The sequence below is a fragment of the Podarcis cretensis genome (genome assembly GCF_951804945.1).
Source record: "Podarcis cretensis genome assembly, chromosome: 12".
Taxonomy (NCBI): Eukaryota; Metazoa; Chordata; class Lepidosauria; order Squamata; family Lacertidae; genus Podarcis; species Podarcis cretensis.
This window is the reverse complement of record NC_137181.1, coordinates 12,013,695-12,027,002: the sequence shown is the minus strand read 5'-3', so window position 1 is coordinate 12,027,002 and position 13,308 is coordinate 12,013,695. Positions and strand designations below refer to the sequence as shown.

Genomic DNA, 13,308 nt, shown 5'->3' with positions numbered 1-13,308 from the left:
TTCGCACAGGCTTGGCTTCGCCTCCCCCCAGGTGGGATACCTGGAGGTCTCTGCCTACCTCAGTCAGTTGTCCAATCCCGGCTGGGGAGGCGTTGCCAAAGTGATGAGCCAGGTGGGGGGAGGGACTACCTGCCCACACAATAGGGGGAGGATCTTACCTGGGAATCGTCAATTGGCTCCAGAGCCTGTCCACGCAAAGAGTTAACCATCAGACATATGCTTTCCTTGGCTGGGGAGTGCCAAGGCACTTGTCTATATTGACTGATGGGCCAAAGTACTCCTGAATGTGTGCATTGACATGAGACACTGGCCACATCTGATGAGGCTCCCTATCAGCTTGTAGGTACCAAGAGTCACCTTAGAATGCAACTGACTTGGCCCTGCCAGGAAAGATTAGTAGCAATACATAAGCTGTCTTTCAGAGAGGGTATACGCTGTTACTGATCAACTGAGCTTATGCAAGGTAAGTTTCCCAGGCTTCGCTGGAACATGTTCTGAAACTATTTCACTACACAGAAAACACAACTATAGCAAGAAGATACTGAATGTAAGGAGGCCAATATCTATGTCCTCTGGTGTTGAAAACAAGATATATTTATATATATATATATATATATATATATATATATATATATATATGGAGATAAAATGAGGACTTCATAAATTCTACTTGATTCCAAGGCTGCAATGAAGCAGTAAATTCTGGTGCAAATGTAAGAAATAGCTCGCTTCATATATTACCACAAATGAATGCTGCGGCAATTCTTTCAATTGCAACCTTTAAGGAACTCTCCTCACAGGCTTAAACTCAAAAATCTCATCTGTAAAAAAAAATGTACATAAGTGTCTGGGCAGGCTTATGAAGTGAGCACCTTTACCTTTGATGAGGAGACCCATGCAAAGGTAAACCTTCAGAAACAGAATCAAGACACAGGGATGTCTCTGTCCAATGAAGGACCAGCCCTGTTTGCACATTAGTCTTCCAGTTACAGTTCCATGCATAGGTAGGCAAGCATGGATACCAAGAGGACTAGTACACAAAACATTAGCCTTGCTTATTAGCTAACCATTTATTTGCAGCTGCCAACCCTCTCCAATACAGATAGAGGGCTTGAAAGAAAGGCAGAGCCTTCTCTCATTTGCACTATTGCATGCAGAACTTAACAATGGGAGAGACTCCTGCTGTTTCTTACCTTCAAAGCACAATGTAAATGAGACTTCATGGTGGGAACACGAATCCTGCTTGTTGCCAGCTAGCAAGCAGATGTAAAGGTAGTATGTAAAGTTGGCATGTGTTTGAATCTATAATTGAAGCCTCCAATGTATATTTTTAAAGGTTGGTTTTATTCATTTGGGGGGGTTAAACTGTTTCTAATACGACTACTACTACTACTACTACTACTACTACAAATAATAATAAAAAAATTTATTTATATCCTGCCCTCCCCAGCCAGAGCAGGGCTCAGGGAGGCTGACACCAATAAAATCACAGTAAAAACATAATAGGGGAGGGGGGGAACCAATTTAAAATACAGGTTAAAATGCAATTTAAAATGCAGCCTCATTTAAAAAGTAGCTGATAGATCAAGACCATAAGGGAAGGGAAACATAAGGGTTGCTTTTCTAGTGTTGCTTTTTATCGACAATTTTAATTATTGGTTTTATTCTTGACAAACTACTTATAGGTTTTATTTACTACTAAGCAGAACATAATTTTGATTTTTTTAAAAAATGTGTTTAGATTAGACTAGGATAGGTTCTGATTAAATTTATCTAGCTAGAAGCAAGGATAAATTATAAAGTTGCTTCCTTCTCTCCCACACAGATCTATTGTTGCTGGGACCCATATGTCTTAAGAGGCAATGGGCTGCACCTCCAGGGATGAAGTAAAACCACTGCATTAGCAGTGCCAAAGTGATCTCCCTAGGGTGCAAGCCTGGGCAATGTGTATGGAGGTTCTGGGCTGCCCAGATGACAAGACCCCCCTCTCGGCCTGGCTGATGTGGTCCAAAGGAAAGCAGAGAAATACGTTTGGCACCAGCTTGGCTGCAGGAGTTGCTGGAAGGAAGTACATAAAGGCACCATCCAACCATCTTAGGGAATCCACTCTGGATTTGTGTAGGGTTTACTTCTGAGACCCATTGACTGCCCTCACCTGGTTTAGCCAGCCAGCTGAAGCCATTTCCCGTGGTTTGACTGCTATCACATGCTAACACCTTCTAGGAGCCACAGGTGAGAGCCGTGTGCAGGATGGGGACCAAAGGTGGGCAAACTACCTCAGAAGGAGCATGATGTGTTCCCCCACCAGAGTTACTACCCCCTCCCCAAACACCCAATAATGCTTAATATTAACACTGCTATTCCTCTTTTGCAACTCTACACACACTCAAGATTTTGTCCAGCACAAATGTAACCAGTACAAGGGTATCACAACTGAATTCCATATAAAAGTTGAAAGACCCAGATTAGAATGCCTTAGCTTGGCTGGTTTTGATTCCAAGCTAGTTTATGCAGTGCTGTGCTCTTACAATGCAGAGCCACATTTCACAATTCAATCACGGGAGATTAGGGATCAGAATAAAGTCATATGGCAACCAAATTAATTGTTCTGCTAATACTAACACAGAGAAAAAGTAAGGCTTTTCTTAACTTTGCTGTCACACATCCTAGAGTACAGCAACATTGATATTCAGATAATGCACTGCTCATTTCTAAATTGCTGTTTTGAGGTCAAACATCAGTAGAGGGCAACTACATTATACCCTGTGTGTTTTTTAAAGTTTTATAATATGTGCTAGAGAAGCACTATTCAGTGACTCTGCCTGGTTTTTAAAGCACCAAATTTAACTTGATTTTTTAAATGGGAACATCCAATAAAATTTTACTATGTGTTTAGCTCTCATTAAAGATGAAAACCAGCAGTAAAGATCACTACCCAAAAATAAAAGTCAGAACACAACCAAAACTGTATTTGGACTTATGTCTGAACACAACCAAAAGTCAGAACACAACCAAAACTGTATTTGGACTTATAGACCTCATCCTTATCTCCAATATCAAATAGATATGATCTGGATATGTACAATAAGGGGAACAGTCTGTTCACAGGCAAAATTACAGTTCACTGAACACTGTTTTTAAGTACTATTTGAATGACTGAAAACCAACATAATAGTGGCATTTGTGTGTTTGACAGCTAGCTTCCCTGGAACGAACAGGCACCAACTGAATTTATGGTTCACATAACAGACTGGAACCCAGCTGAAACCTCAAGGGCCACCTATTTCTGCTATCTGTTACTACAAAAAAAGTGAGAGTGGAGAGAAGAGAAGAGAAGAGCTGGCAATGGGAAAGATAGTTGGGAGAGGCTGGCTGCAAGTTTTACCAAGCAGGCTGTGTTCAAGTCACACGGGAAACACAGGATGATATTGGTAGAAATCATTTCCCTTAAAACAATTTGAACTCCAGGTTCTGGCCCACATTCAACAAGTACCACATATTGTATAAATTACATCATTATGGGGATCATAATTTTCCTGCATATTTTCCTTCAGATATCCTTTTACTTAAAATACAGAACATGGACTATGGTACAGTGGTACCTCGGGTTAAGTACTTAATTCATCTCTCCCATTGTTAAGTTCTGCATGCAACAGTGCAAATGAGAGAAGGCTCTGCCTTTCTTTCAAGCCTTCTATCTGTATTGGAGAGGCTTGGCAGCTGCAAATACAGGGGTACCTCAGGTTAAGTACTTAATTCGTTCCAGAGGTCTGTACTTAACCTGAAACTGTTCTTAACCTGAAGCACCACTTTAGCTAATGGGGCCTCCTGCTGCTGCTGCGCCGCCGGAGCACGATTTCTGTTCTCATCCTGAAGCAAAGTTCTTAACCCGAGGTAATATTTCTGGGTTAGCAGAGTCTGTAACCTGAAGCGTATGTAACCTGAGGTACCACTGTACTGAGTTTGTTTCCTTCTGTTGACTTCAATAGAAGTGACGGCACTGCTAGTCAAGAGATGCCAGTAACAGCACAAGAAGGATGCTTCTATTAAGAAACTATGTAACCTTGCAAATAATTCCCAGAATCATGATCAGACCACGAACAGCTTAGGATACCTGAACATATTGATGACAGTCATCTTCAACACATCAACGGTTTGGGGAAAAACAGAATCACACCAACTACCTTCAAATATAACAAGTGTCTCAGCCTGGAAACAATTCCAACTCAATACAAATAACCAGATTACTAACTATCTAGAATCCGGTTTGCGAGGAACACAGAAAGTTGTCTTATGCCAAGCCAGAACATTAGTCTATCTTGCTCAGCCTTGCTTATGCTGACAAGAAGCAGCTGTCCAGGTTTTCAGGCAAGAGTCATTCACAGCTCTAACTGGAAATTGTCTGGGATTGTACATACGGTATTTTGTATGCAAAACTGTGTGAGCCCAACATAAACTTAAGATATAACATTACATTGACTGTATAGTTCTTCCAACCAATGCTGTAAGGCACAAGAGAATAAGGATAGTCACTCCAAGAGTGAGATTGCTAGGACAGAAGCAAATGCCACCCTATTACTGGGCAATCCTCTTCTCACTTCCCATCCTGTGCTGCAGTTTACAGTACAGTGCAGGAAGGGAGAACATAATCCCCTAGCTGGATAGGCAGTAGAGCAAACCCTTGAGCTTCCTTTCCCCAATGCTAGAAAAAGGAGCAAGCTTTGCTAAGGAAAGCAGTTATCAGGTTAATTCTATTGCGAGGAAAGAGCTGCCTTATTCCCAGTATGTACCTGGCTGAATCTGGTGACTTCCTTATTAGTGTTACTGAGCACAGTTAGCCATTTAACTTTGTGTATAAAAGGACCCAGATTTCAGCACGTTGTAAGTTGTTGGAAATGGGCCACTGGTCATTATCAGGAAAAAGGGGGTTGTGGCAGAACTGTGGAGTTATCTGAACACTTTGAGAAGAGCTCATCTGAGAAGAAGACTTGGAGAGTTGCCAGACTTCAAGACTCTAAGTTGTTGCAGAACTCTGTGCAAATTGTCTTAGAACTCGCAAGTGAACACTGGAGTACAGAAACCCCTCTTGGACCAGAAGGAGAAAAGCCTTCTTGTAACCTGTATATAGTGGTACCTTGGTACTCGAACGGCTTGGCTCCCAAACAAATTGGCTCCCAAACACCGCAAACCCGGAAATAAGTGTTCCGGTCTGCAAACGTCTTTCGGAAGCCGAACATCCAACGCGGCTTCCGCTTGAGTGCAGGAAGCTTCTGCAGCCAATCGAAAGCCACGCCTTGGATTTCAAACAGTCTCAGGAGTTGAATGGACTCCCAGAATGGATTAAGGTTGAGAACCAAGGTACCACTATATAGTGTGTAACTATGGAGTGTTTGTTTTATGTGTGCCAAGTAGAACAACTCTGCTTAAAACAAGTGTTTTGTGTTGGTGGGCTTAACAGCTTTACTGAAGCTTCCATGGTGCATGTACAGAGAGCAAGATTTATGGGTTGAAGATAAACACACACCCTAACAACCTTCGCCCATTTTCAAGCAATCCCTCCAAGCATCAACTCTCTTTAAAGATGATGGGCAGGTGAGGTTGAGAAATTATTATTTTTTAAGGTTCAGTCTTATGTTGCTAAGGAGGGGGAGTCTGTATCAGGTGTCCATTAGAAAGAGGGCAACTTCGTACTGTATCAGATTAGATTATGAGCCTTTTAGATTTACAAGGTACCCGTATTTTTCGCTCTATAAGACGCACCAGACCACAAGACGCACCTAGTTTTTGGAGGAGGAAAACAAGAAAAAAAATATTCTGAATCTCAGAAGCCAGAACAGCAAGAGGGATTGCTGCGCAGTGAAAGCAGCAATCCCTCTTGCTGTTCTGGCTTCTGGGATAGCTGTGCAGCCTGCATTCGTTCCATAAGACGCACACACATTTCCCCTTACTTTTTAGGAGGGAAAAAGTGAGTCTTATAGAGCAAAAAATACGGTATGCTTTGATCACACAGGTGTTCACAGCTGTCAGATGCTAATACTTTCTTTTAAAAACTTTCCTTTTTAAAAAATTAAAAAAGCAAACTGCCAAGTAACCAAGTTCAATCTAACTGAACTGCCAAGAACAGTTTTTCTTTTTCAGGGGGTGGGGAAAAAGTACCCAGCATTCTCAGTTAGATTGTGGTTACCTGCCCCCAAGCAATTGGGTTAGAATGGGCTAGAATTTTAAAGAAAGAATCACGCACTGCTCTCCTACAAGGTAATGGGGAGGTCTGGCAGCAGAACAGAGAATTGCTGGAACGCAATCATAAAGTGTGAAATAAAATGAGCTTGCAAGAACCACTCACAAAAGTCATTAGTATTAGTCACAGTTGTCAGAAGGAGCGAAGGAAACTCTGTAGCAAGTCCGAGTGACAGGTCTGTTATTTCGCTCTCATGGTAGGGATTCCCTCCTTCCCAATTCAAAACATTTCACGTGAACTAGGATGGAACCAGACTGTTAGTGCTTAGAGAGAGAGAGAGAGAGAGAGATGGTAGAGCAGCTTTTAAACTAATCATTCTGAGAAAGTTGATAGGCACTGACGAGCATTTAGTTCTGGACAAAATCATCCCTAAAAGACAAGGATGGAAATGTTTATGACTGTTAAAATAGGAGAGAGGTAGAAGTAGGCAATAAAAGTACAGTAGGATATGACAGTGATTCAAAAGAGGCCAAAGTGCATTAGGGAAAGATACATGTGTCAGACACATTTGGAGAGAGATGCTGTGTATAGGTGCTCTTATGCAAATACTAGAAGCCTACAAACCAAGACGGGAAAGCTAGAGAGCACAGATATAGTTGCCATAATGGAAGCCTGGTAGAATGGAGGGGACCAATGAGACGCAGTTATCTCTGGAGGAAGGATAGGACGGAGTGTACTGGGGGTGGTGTTACTTTATAAATAAATAAATAAAGGGTGGTGATATTGTTTTTGTTTGTCCCTGCAGTATGTATTTTTATATTGTAAACTACCTGTGATCCTTGGTTTTAAGGGCAGTATAGACATTTAATAAATAACAAATGCCAATAATGTAATGCATCAAGCAACTCCTTAGAGTCCAACGAAGTAGAAATCTGAGAAAGGGCATTGTGGGTAGCAATATCAGACCCAAAAATAAGACATCGCCAGTGCTTTCAAATAAATTAAGGGATGCCTCAAATGAACATTCAGCCCTGGGTCTTTAAAAAGAAGGTTATAAGTCCAGCTCTCAAGAAAATGCCAAATCTGCCACTTGCTCTTCAAAGCTTGGAAAGCAGGACGACAGTGAGCTGGAGGTGGATTGAGAGATGGGCATAGCATCTACCACACACCCTTCCCAGTGCTGATCCAGACGCTTCTCACTCACAAATCCATTTCCCCATGGTTGCCTACAATATATCATCTCTGTGCCCCCCCAAACATTTTATTGTGCATTTTTTTCATTGTAATGCAGAAGAATTTCCCCGCTGGAAGATAACAGGTACAAGAAATAAATATAATTGCGCCTTTCTTTGCTCTGCTGTGCTCCAGAAGCAGACATCCTGAATGCCTTACTGGGCCTGCAAAAGAGTATATTACCCTGGCAAGAGAGACCTATTGCTCCTTAAGATCTGTGTAAAAGTGGGAGGATGGTCCACTAGGGCAAGTTGGGCACCACTCCACCAAGTTCAGCCTGCCTTCAGTGAGCCCCCACCTGTCTACTGCCTTAGTCTAGGAAGCAGCACTGGCCATCAGCACCCTCCTCCATAGTCTTGGTGTTGCCCCTTGTAGAACAGCAGGGAGGGGAATAGAGACAAAACTAGAATTAGTTGGCTCCGTCTGTCATTTACTTTAGCCTCCACAGGTAATACATTATGGTTGTGCTTGCAGTCAATATAAAAAAGCATGGGTGATATACTGCAGTGCACACCAATAAATAAAGAGAAGTTATCATGACTGGATGCTGAGAACCACAAGCCTACTCAAGGAGACTCGCCCAGGCAATTCTTAAGGGTCCATTGCAGAGCTGGTACTTATAGAGAGAGAGAGAGTTGCCTGCAGCTTTTCAAATAGGGGCTGCAGTGACACTGATATCCCAACAGCCCAGAGTGGCTGGGGAGGTCCAGCCAGATGGGTAGGGTATAAATAATAAAATTATAATTATCATAATCATCATCCCTTGCCTTGGCACTTTTCTCATGGCATAGCCTTGCTGCTTTGCTGTGTTGTTGTTCTAGTATGTATGCTTTGATCCCAATTTTATTGTTATTCACGTCCAAGGGTTCTTATGATGGATCTATTTGGTGGGATGGGAATTTTAGTATGTTAATTGTTGAATTTATATCCTGAACTTCCTCCTGAAGGTGTCCAGGATAGCAAACTCATCCACATTTTTTTTCTTAAGGGAAAAAACCATAGTTTAATAGTTAATTAAACCATAGTTTAATAGTTAATTAAAAATATTCTAAAAGCAGTTACAACTATAAACAATATTCTTTAGCCACCAATTGCCCGGGCAAACTAGAATGTTTTCAGATTCTTCCTGAGAGTTAATAAGGATAGCGATAGATGCACCTCACTAGGGAGATCATTGCACAAATAGGGAATCAACACTTAAAAGCTTCTGTCATGGGGTCAATGCCAACTGGGAAAGCCCAATGGTGACACCACCATCAAGGCCTTACTTGCAAACCATAGAGTCCAAGATGTCTGATACTGGGGAAGACATTTGTAGGTATTTGAGTCCCAAGGGCTTTATGTGCTAGTGCTAACACCGTGAATTGGGTTCACTGGCAGCCAGGGCAGTGCATTCAGGACCAGTGATGCATTATCCTCTCATGCTGCCTCCATTCACCAACCCAGCATCTGAATTCTGCACAAGCTACAGCCTCTGGACAGTCTTCAAGGGCAGAACTAGTCTAAGCTGGGTATTAACACTTCTAGCCAAGAAGCTACTTGAGATTCCAGTGATAGGTTGGAACAAATGGAGAATTAGGACAGTAGGTGTACAGATGTGCTCAATCCATTATGAAAGCAGTGTGGGCTGGTTGGAAAATAGCTGTTTTCTGTTCTGTGGTGCAGAACCACCCAACAATGATATCTACAGTATTCATTCTCTTACTCATTCTGGATCATCTCTTTTTGTTTTCAGTCCTTTGCTGTATGGTATTATTTCTGAACTTTGACAGGCTTCTTTGCAGCAAATTCAGTCATACAGAAAGCTTTTGTCTTTAATTAAGTATCTTAAATTATAAAAGGGGGAGGAAGTAAACCACTTTTTCAATAGAAATTGTAACTAGCTAGGGCGTTTGTAGAAGCAGCTGTTGTAGGGATTTAATCGTTCACTTAACAAATTCAATTGGAATGCTGACATTTAAGCCATGACTACTATGACTCTTCTCAAACAATCTTTCATTGAACTTTAAGTTGCTACACTGCATAGCAAATTGGGATGCTTCACTGTGTTCTGTTGTTATTATTATAAACAGACTCTTATTCATCCTAAGGTCCCAGACAGTGGTCATCCCCGCCCCAGCCATCTATGACATTAGAAACTGGCCCTGGGGACTTGTACAAACACAAAAAAAGTATGCGACATAGTGCTTAGCTGCTGCAGCTTCCCAGTGAATGGAAAGCAAGGTTTTGCCTATCTTATTTCTGCAAAAGAATTAAATAACACAGATGGGGGGGAATAAGGCAGGAGTGGGCTGGGAAAGGCAGAAAGCTAGCAACTCCACCTGTAGAGCACTGAAGCCTACTTCAGTAAGCCAACCCCAATTTTCACACAACATGAAGTTTGATGCTGGTGGAAAACACACACAAAATAGCTTCATCTCTAACACCAGTTATATATTACATCATTGTTGTTTTATTGTTTGTAAACCACTTCGAAGGTTTTGTTTTGTTTTTTTACAATCAAGCAGTGTATAAATTATATAAAATGAAATAAGTATGCATCTGTAATTCCTATTTTTGCCTTTTGAAGGAACTTGTCTTTATAAATTTCATAAACATACCAAACAGTACCATTTTATGAACCAAGCTATGCATAATATATTTAATGTTCTTAGCGTAGCAGAGTTAAGTTTAGGTTTGCTAAGTATTGCAAACCTAACTATTTTAATAGTTCTGGTTTTGTCTTGAAAAGAGGGAAGGGAGTTCATGAGTTTTACTCACATCAAGAGTTACTGATCAAATTATTATTTAAGTTTGTGTATTTGCATATTTAAACATACCATGATCATCAAAAAATATCCAAAGCCAAACTGTCAACTGCATGACAACTGCTTTCCTAGACTGCAAAACTCAGAATGCTCCCCTATGTACCAAAATGAGCTTCTTCAATAAAGTTACACAAGAGTTATTCCCAACATCATATTTCTATTTGTAGGAAGTTTAAAAATAAACAATGGGACCACACTTGAAGTAATAAATGTTACAGTGTCACTGTAACTAAATATTTTTATACAGAGCAATGAAGAAATACCAAAAGTGTGTGTGTGTGCATGTGTTAGCTATGAGTATGACTTACTGAGCAGAACCTGCCTTTTTCTGGGATGGGTGGAAGTATCAGAATAGTGTTCTAGGCTCACAAAATGAGAGGCACATAATGCTTTCCCTCTGTTTCTCTCCTTTGACTATCAAAATTGTTCAAGAGTCACAAGCTTTCAAGACTCATAAAGCTCTCTTCAGGTGCTGAGATCTAACCTAAAGATGGTGAAATGTCTTACACATCCAACAACTGTCTGGTAGCTAGCCAGGAATATCAACAAAAAGGGGCATGTTGTGTTCCATTTGAAGAGGCATTGCCACTTTTCCAGCATTCCAAGGCAAATGTTGTGTACTAATGAAATTGCAGTTCGTTTTCCCAGATAGCGCAACAACTACACCTGTCTTGTGGCTTGCTAATGTGAATAGCATTCAGCTCCTATTTCTTATTTTGGATAAATATATCCATTTTGTATGTATGACCTGTGATAAGAATGGTGGCAGGTAATTTAACTGCACCATTTCAGTCTCTCTTTAGCTTTCTTTTTATATACAGTTATTAAACGCTTTAGAATAGCCTTCCCCAACCTCGTGCGTTCCAGAAGTTTTGGACTACAACTCCCATCAGCCCCAGCTGATGGCTGATGGGAGTTGTGGTCCAAAACCTCTGGCGGGCACCAGGCTGGGGAAGGGAAGGCTGCTTTAGACGCCACAGACCTGACCCTTGTAGTGAGGTTCTGCTTGTATTATCTTTGCATTTCTGTTTGCTTATTTTATTTTATATGACACTTTTCAAAGCAGACTTCTCTCAACATGCCTTACAGTTAGCATAACAATAACATTTAAAGCAAACATCCAAAATGCATTTAACTTTAGACCAGCAGCAAAGTCTAACTTTTAAAAGGTGACCACCAAGGCTACCTTGTTGGTGTTTTTTTGAAGGCTGTGTGCATTCTCTCAACAGCAGTGGGTTGCATGTGGATATTGGGGTGGGGGGGAACACAGGTGCAAAACTATTGGCTAGCACTATCATCTTTGGCTGAGGACTAAATTATACACCGTGCTTAATACATACATAAAAACAGATGCCAGTATCACCTTCAGTTTGGAAGCACCTTCCCTAATCCCAGTTTATGGGAGCTCTCAGTTGCCTCAGTGACAAGGGAGATGTACACTTTCATATGTTCATCATTTATTCCAGGGTTAGGCCTTGGCTTTCAAAAATGGATGGCGGGGCACAAAAATAACACGGCAATCCTAGCTGTGCCTACTCAGAAGTAAGTACTACAGAATTCAAGAGGGCTTGTTCTTAGGTAAATGGGGTTAGGACTTCAGTATGGAATGCCTTCAGGTAGGGAAATGTGGCTTTGGGACTCAAACTTTAACCCCACTTCTTGCTTGAGCAGGAAGTGCAACAATAACTTTTGAGTTAGACAGGAATAGCTTTGCTTACACTGCCTTGCAAGCCTGGAAGCATTAATGCCCCCAGCCCAAGATTTTAAAAGGTGTAAATTAATACAATGCATTTCTTCCCTCCTTAACAGGGCTTAAGATTCCGCTACCTCTGAGATTTTCAGCAGAGTAAAAGTGCAGAGGATTACACTCCGAGGAGCAGAACTAACGGTGTGAATACGGATTCTGTCCAGTCATGGGACTTGGAAGATGAGAAGGCTAGATGAAGCTTGACAACAATTCATTACATGATGTGGTATATGTGCACGAACGCAGAGAGCGCTCCATTGCAAACCAGGATGCTGAACTTTCAGAAGTTAACTAGGGAACCAGAAACGGGTGCTTGCAATCGTGCCGTGCAACAAAGCCCCGATTATAAGATGAAGCACACCTCTAATTGCACAGATAAGGCGCTTGCACGTCTTAGACCGTCCTCTGCTCACACTCAAGCAGAAAACCCCAAGGGTCGTTTTCTTTGAGCCTCCACTATTACATGTGTTCTCATGTAGGCGATGTATCGATTTCAAGGTTCCCCCCTTGAATCGGCTGGTTTAGTAAATGATCGCAAACAGATTGGTGGAAGGCGAGCGTGCTCTGCACAAAGTGGGGGAGGGGGAGAGGGGTGTCCAGTCCTAAAAGGCAAGGAGCCCCACCCCTAGCAACAAAAACACCCCCAGAAGCTTCCGAATTCGGGTCGCCCACTGACAGTGGCGTAGCGTGGGTTGTCAGCACCCGGGGCAAGGCAAGTAATTTGCGCCCCCTAACCCATGGATTTGCGCCCCCTAACCCGTGGATTTGCGCCCCCTAACCCTAACCCCCAGATGTTGCGCCCGGTGCGCCCGGGCCCCCCCCCTGCACCCCCCACGCTACGCCACTGCCCACTGATCTTGGGGTTGCCCGGTCTGCTCTTCCAAACTCTCCACGAGGAATCGATTCGAAGACACACACACACACACACCCCGCCCCTGACACTGCTGTTTTACGCGCTACGGCTACAGGCGTTCCCCCCCCCCCCGCCCCGACCGCGCGCAGGCAGAGAATCCCGACCTGCGCGGTACCCGAACACATTCTGGCAAAGGCGAGCCCAAACTGCAGGCGAAACAGCAGGGCGGCGGCGTAGAAGCCCTGCGCCGTCCCGCAAAGAAGGTGGCAGCGGCCAAGAAGACCATTACGCGGCGGGCGGCGGCCCTCCTTCCTCTCTCCCCCCCCCCCCGCCCGCTAACCTCGCTCGCCTGCCTTTGCACCACAACTTTCCCAAGGCAACGCTGCCCCCCTACCTTGGCTCCTTTGCCGCTGGGGCAGCGGACGCTGTTGGAGACTCCGGCCGTCTGGTTCATCTCGGCAAGTTCGCTTGGGGGGGGGGGGGAGGTGCG

At 42.9% G+C, this 13,308-nt stretch overlaps 1 protein-coding gene across 1 annotated transcript in view; it reads right to left on the bottom strand.

Annotated features, from left to right (window-relative positions):
• Positions 1-13,308, bottom strand: part of DPP6 (dipeptidyl peptidase like 6) — a 506,101-nt gene extending 492,793 nt beyond the window's left edge. The window contains exon 1 of the mRNA XM_079946663.1: positions 13,213-13,308. Coding sequence (XP_079802789.1) covers positions 13,213-13,272 — 60 coding nt within the window. The 5' untranslated portion in view covers positions 13,273-13,308. The remainder of the gene's footprint in view (positions 1-13,212) is intronic.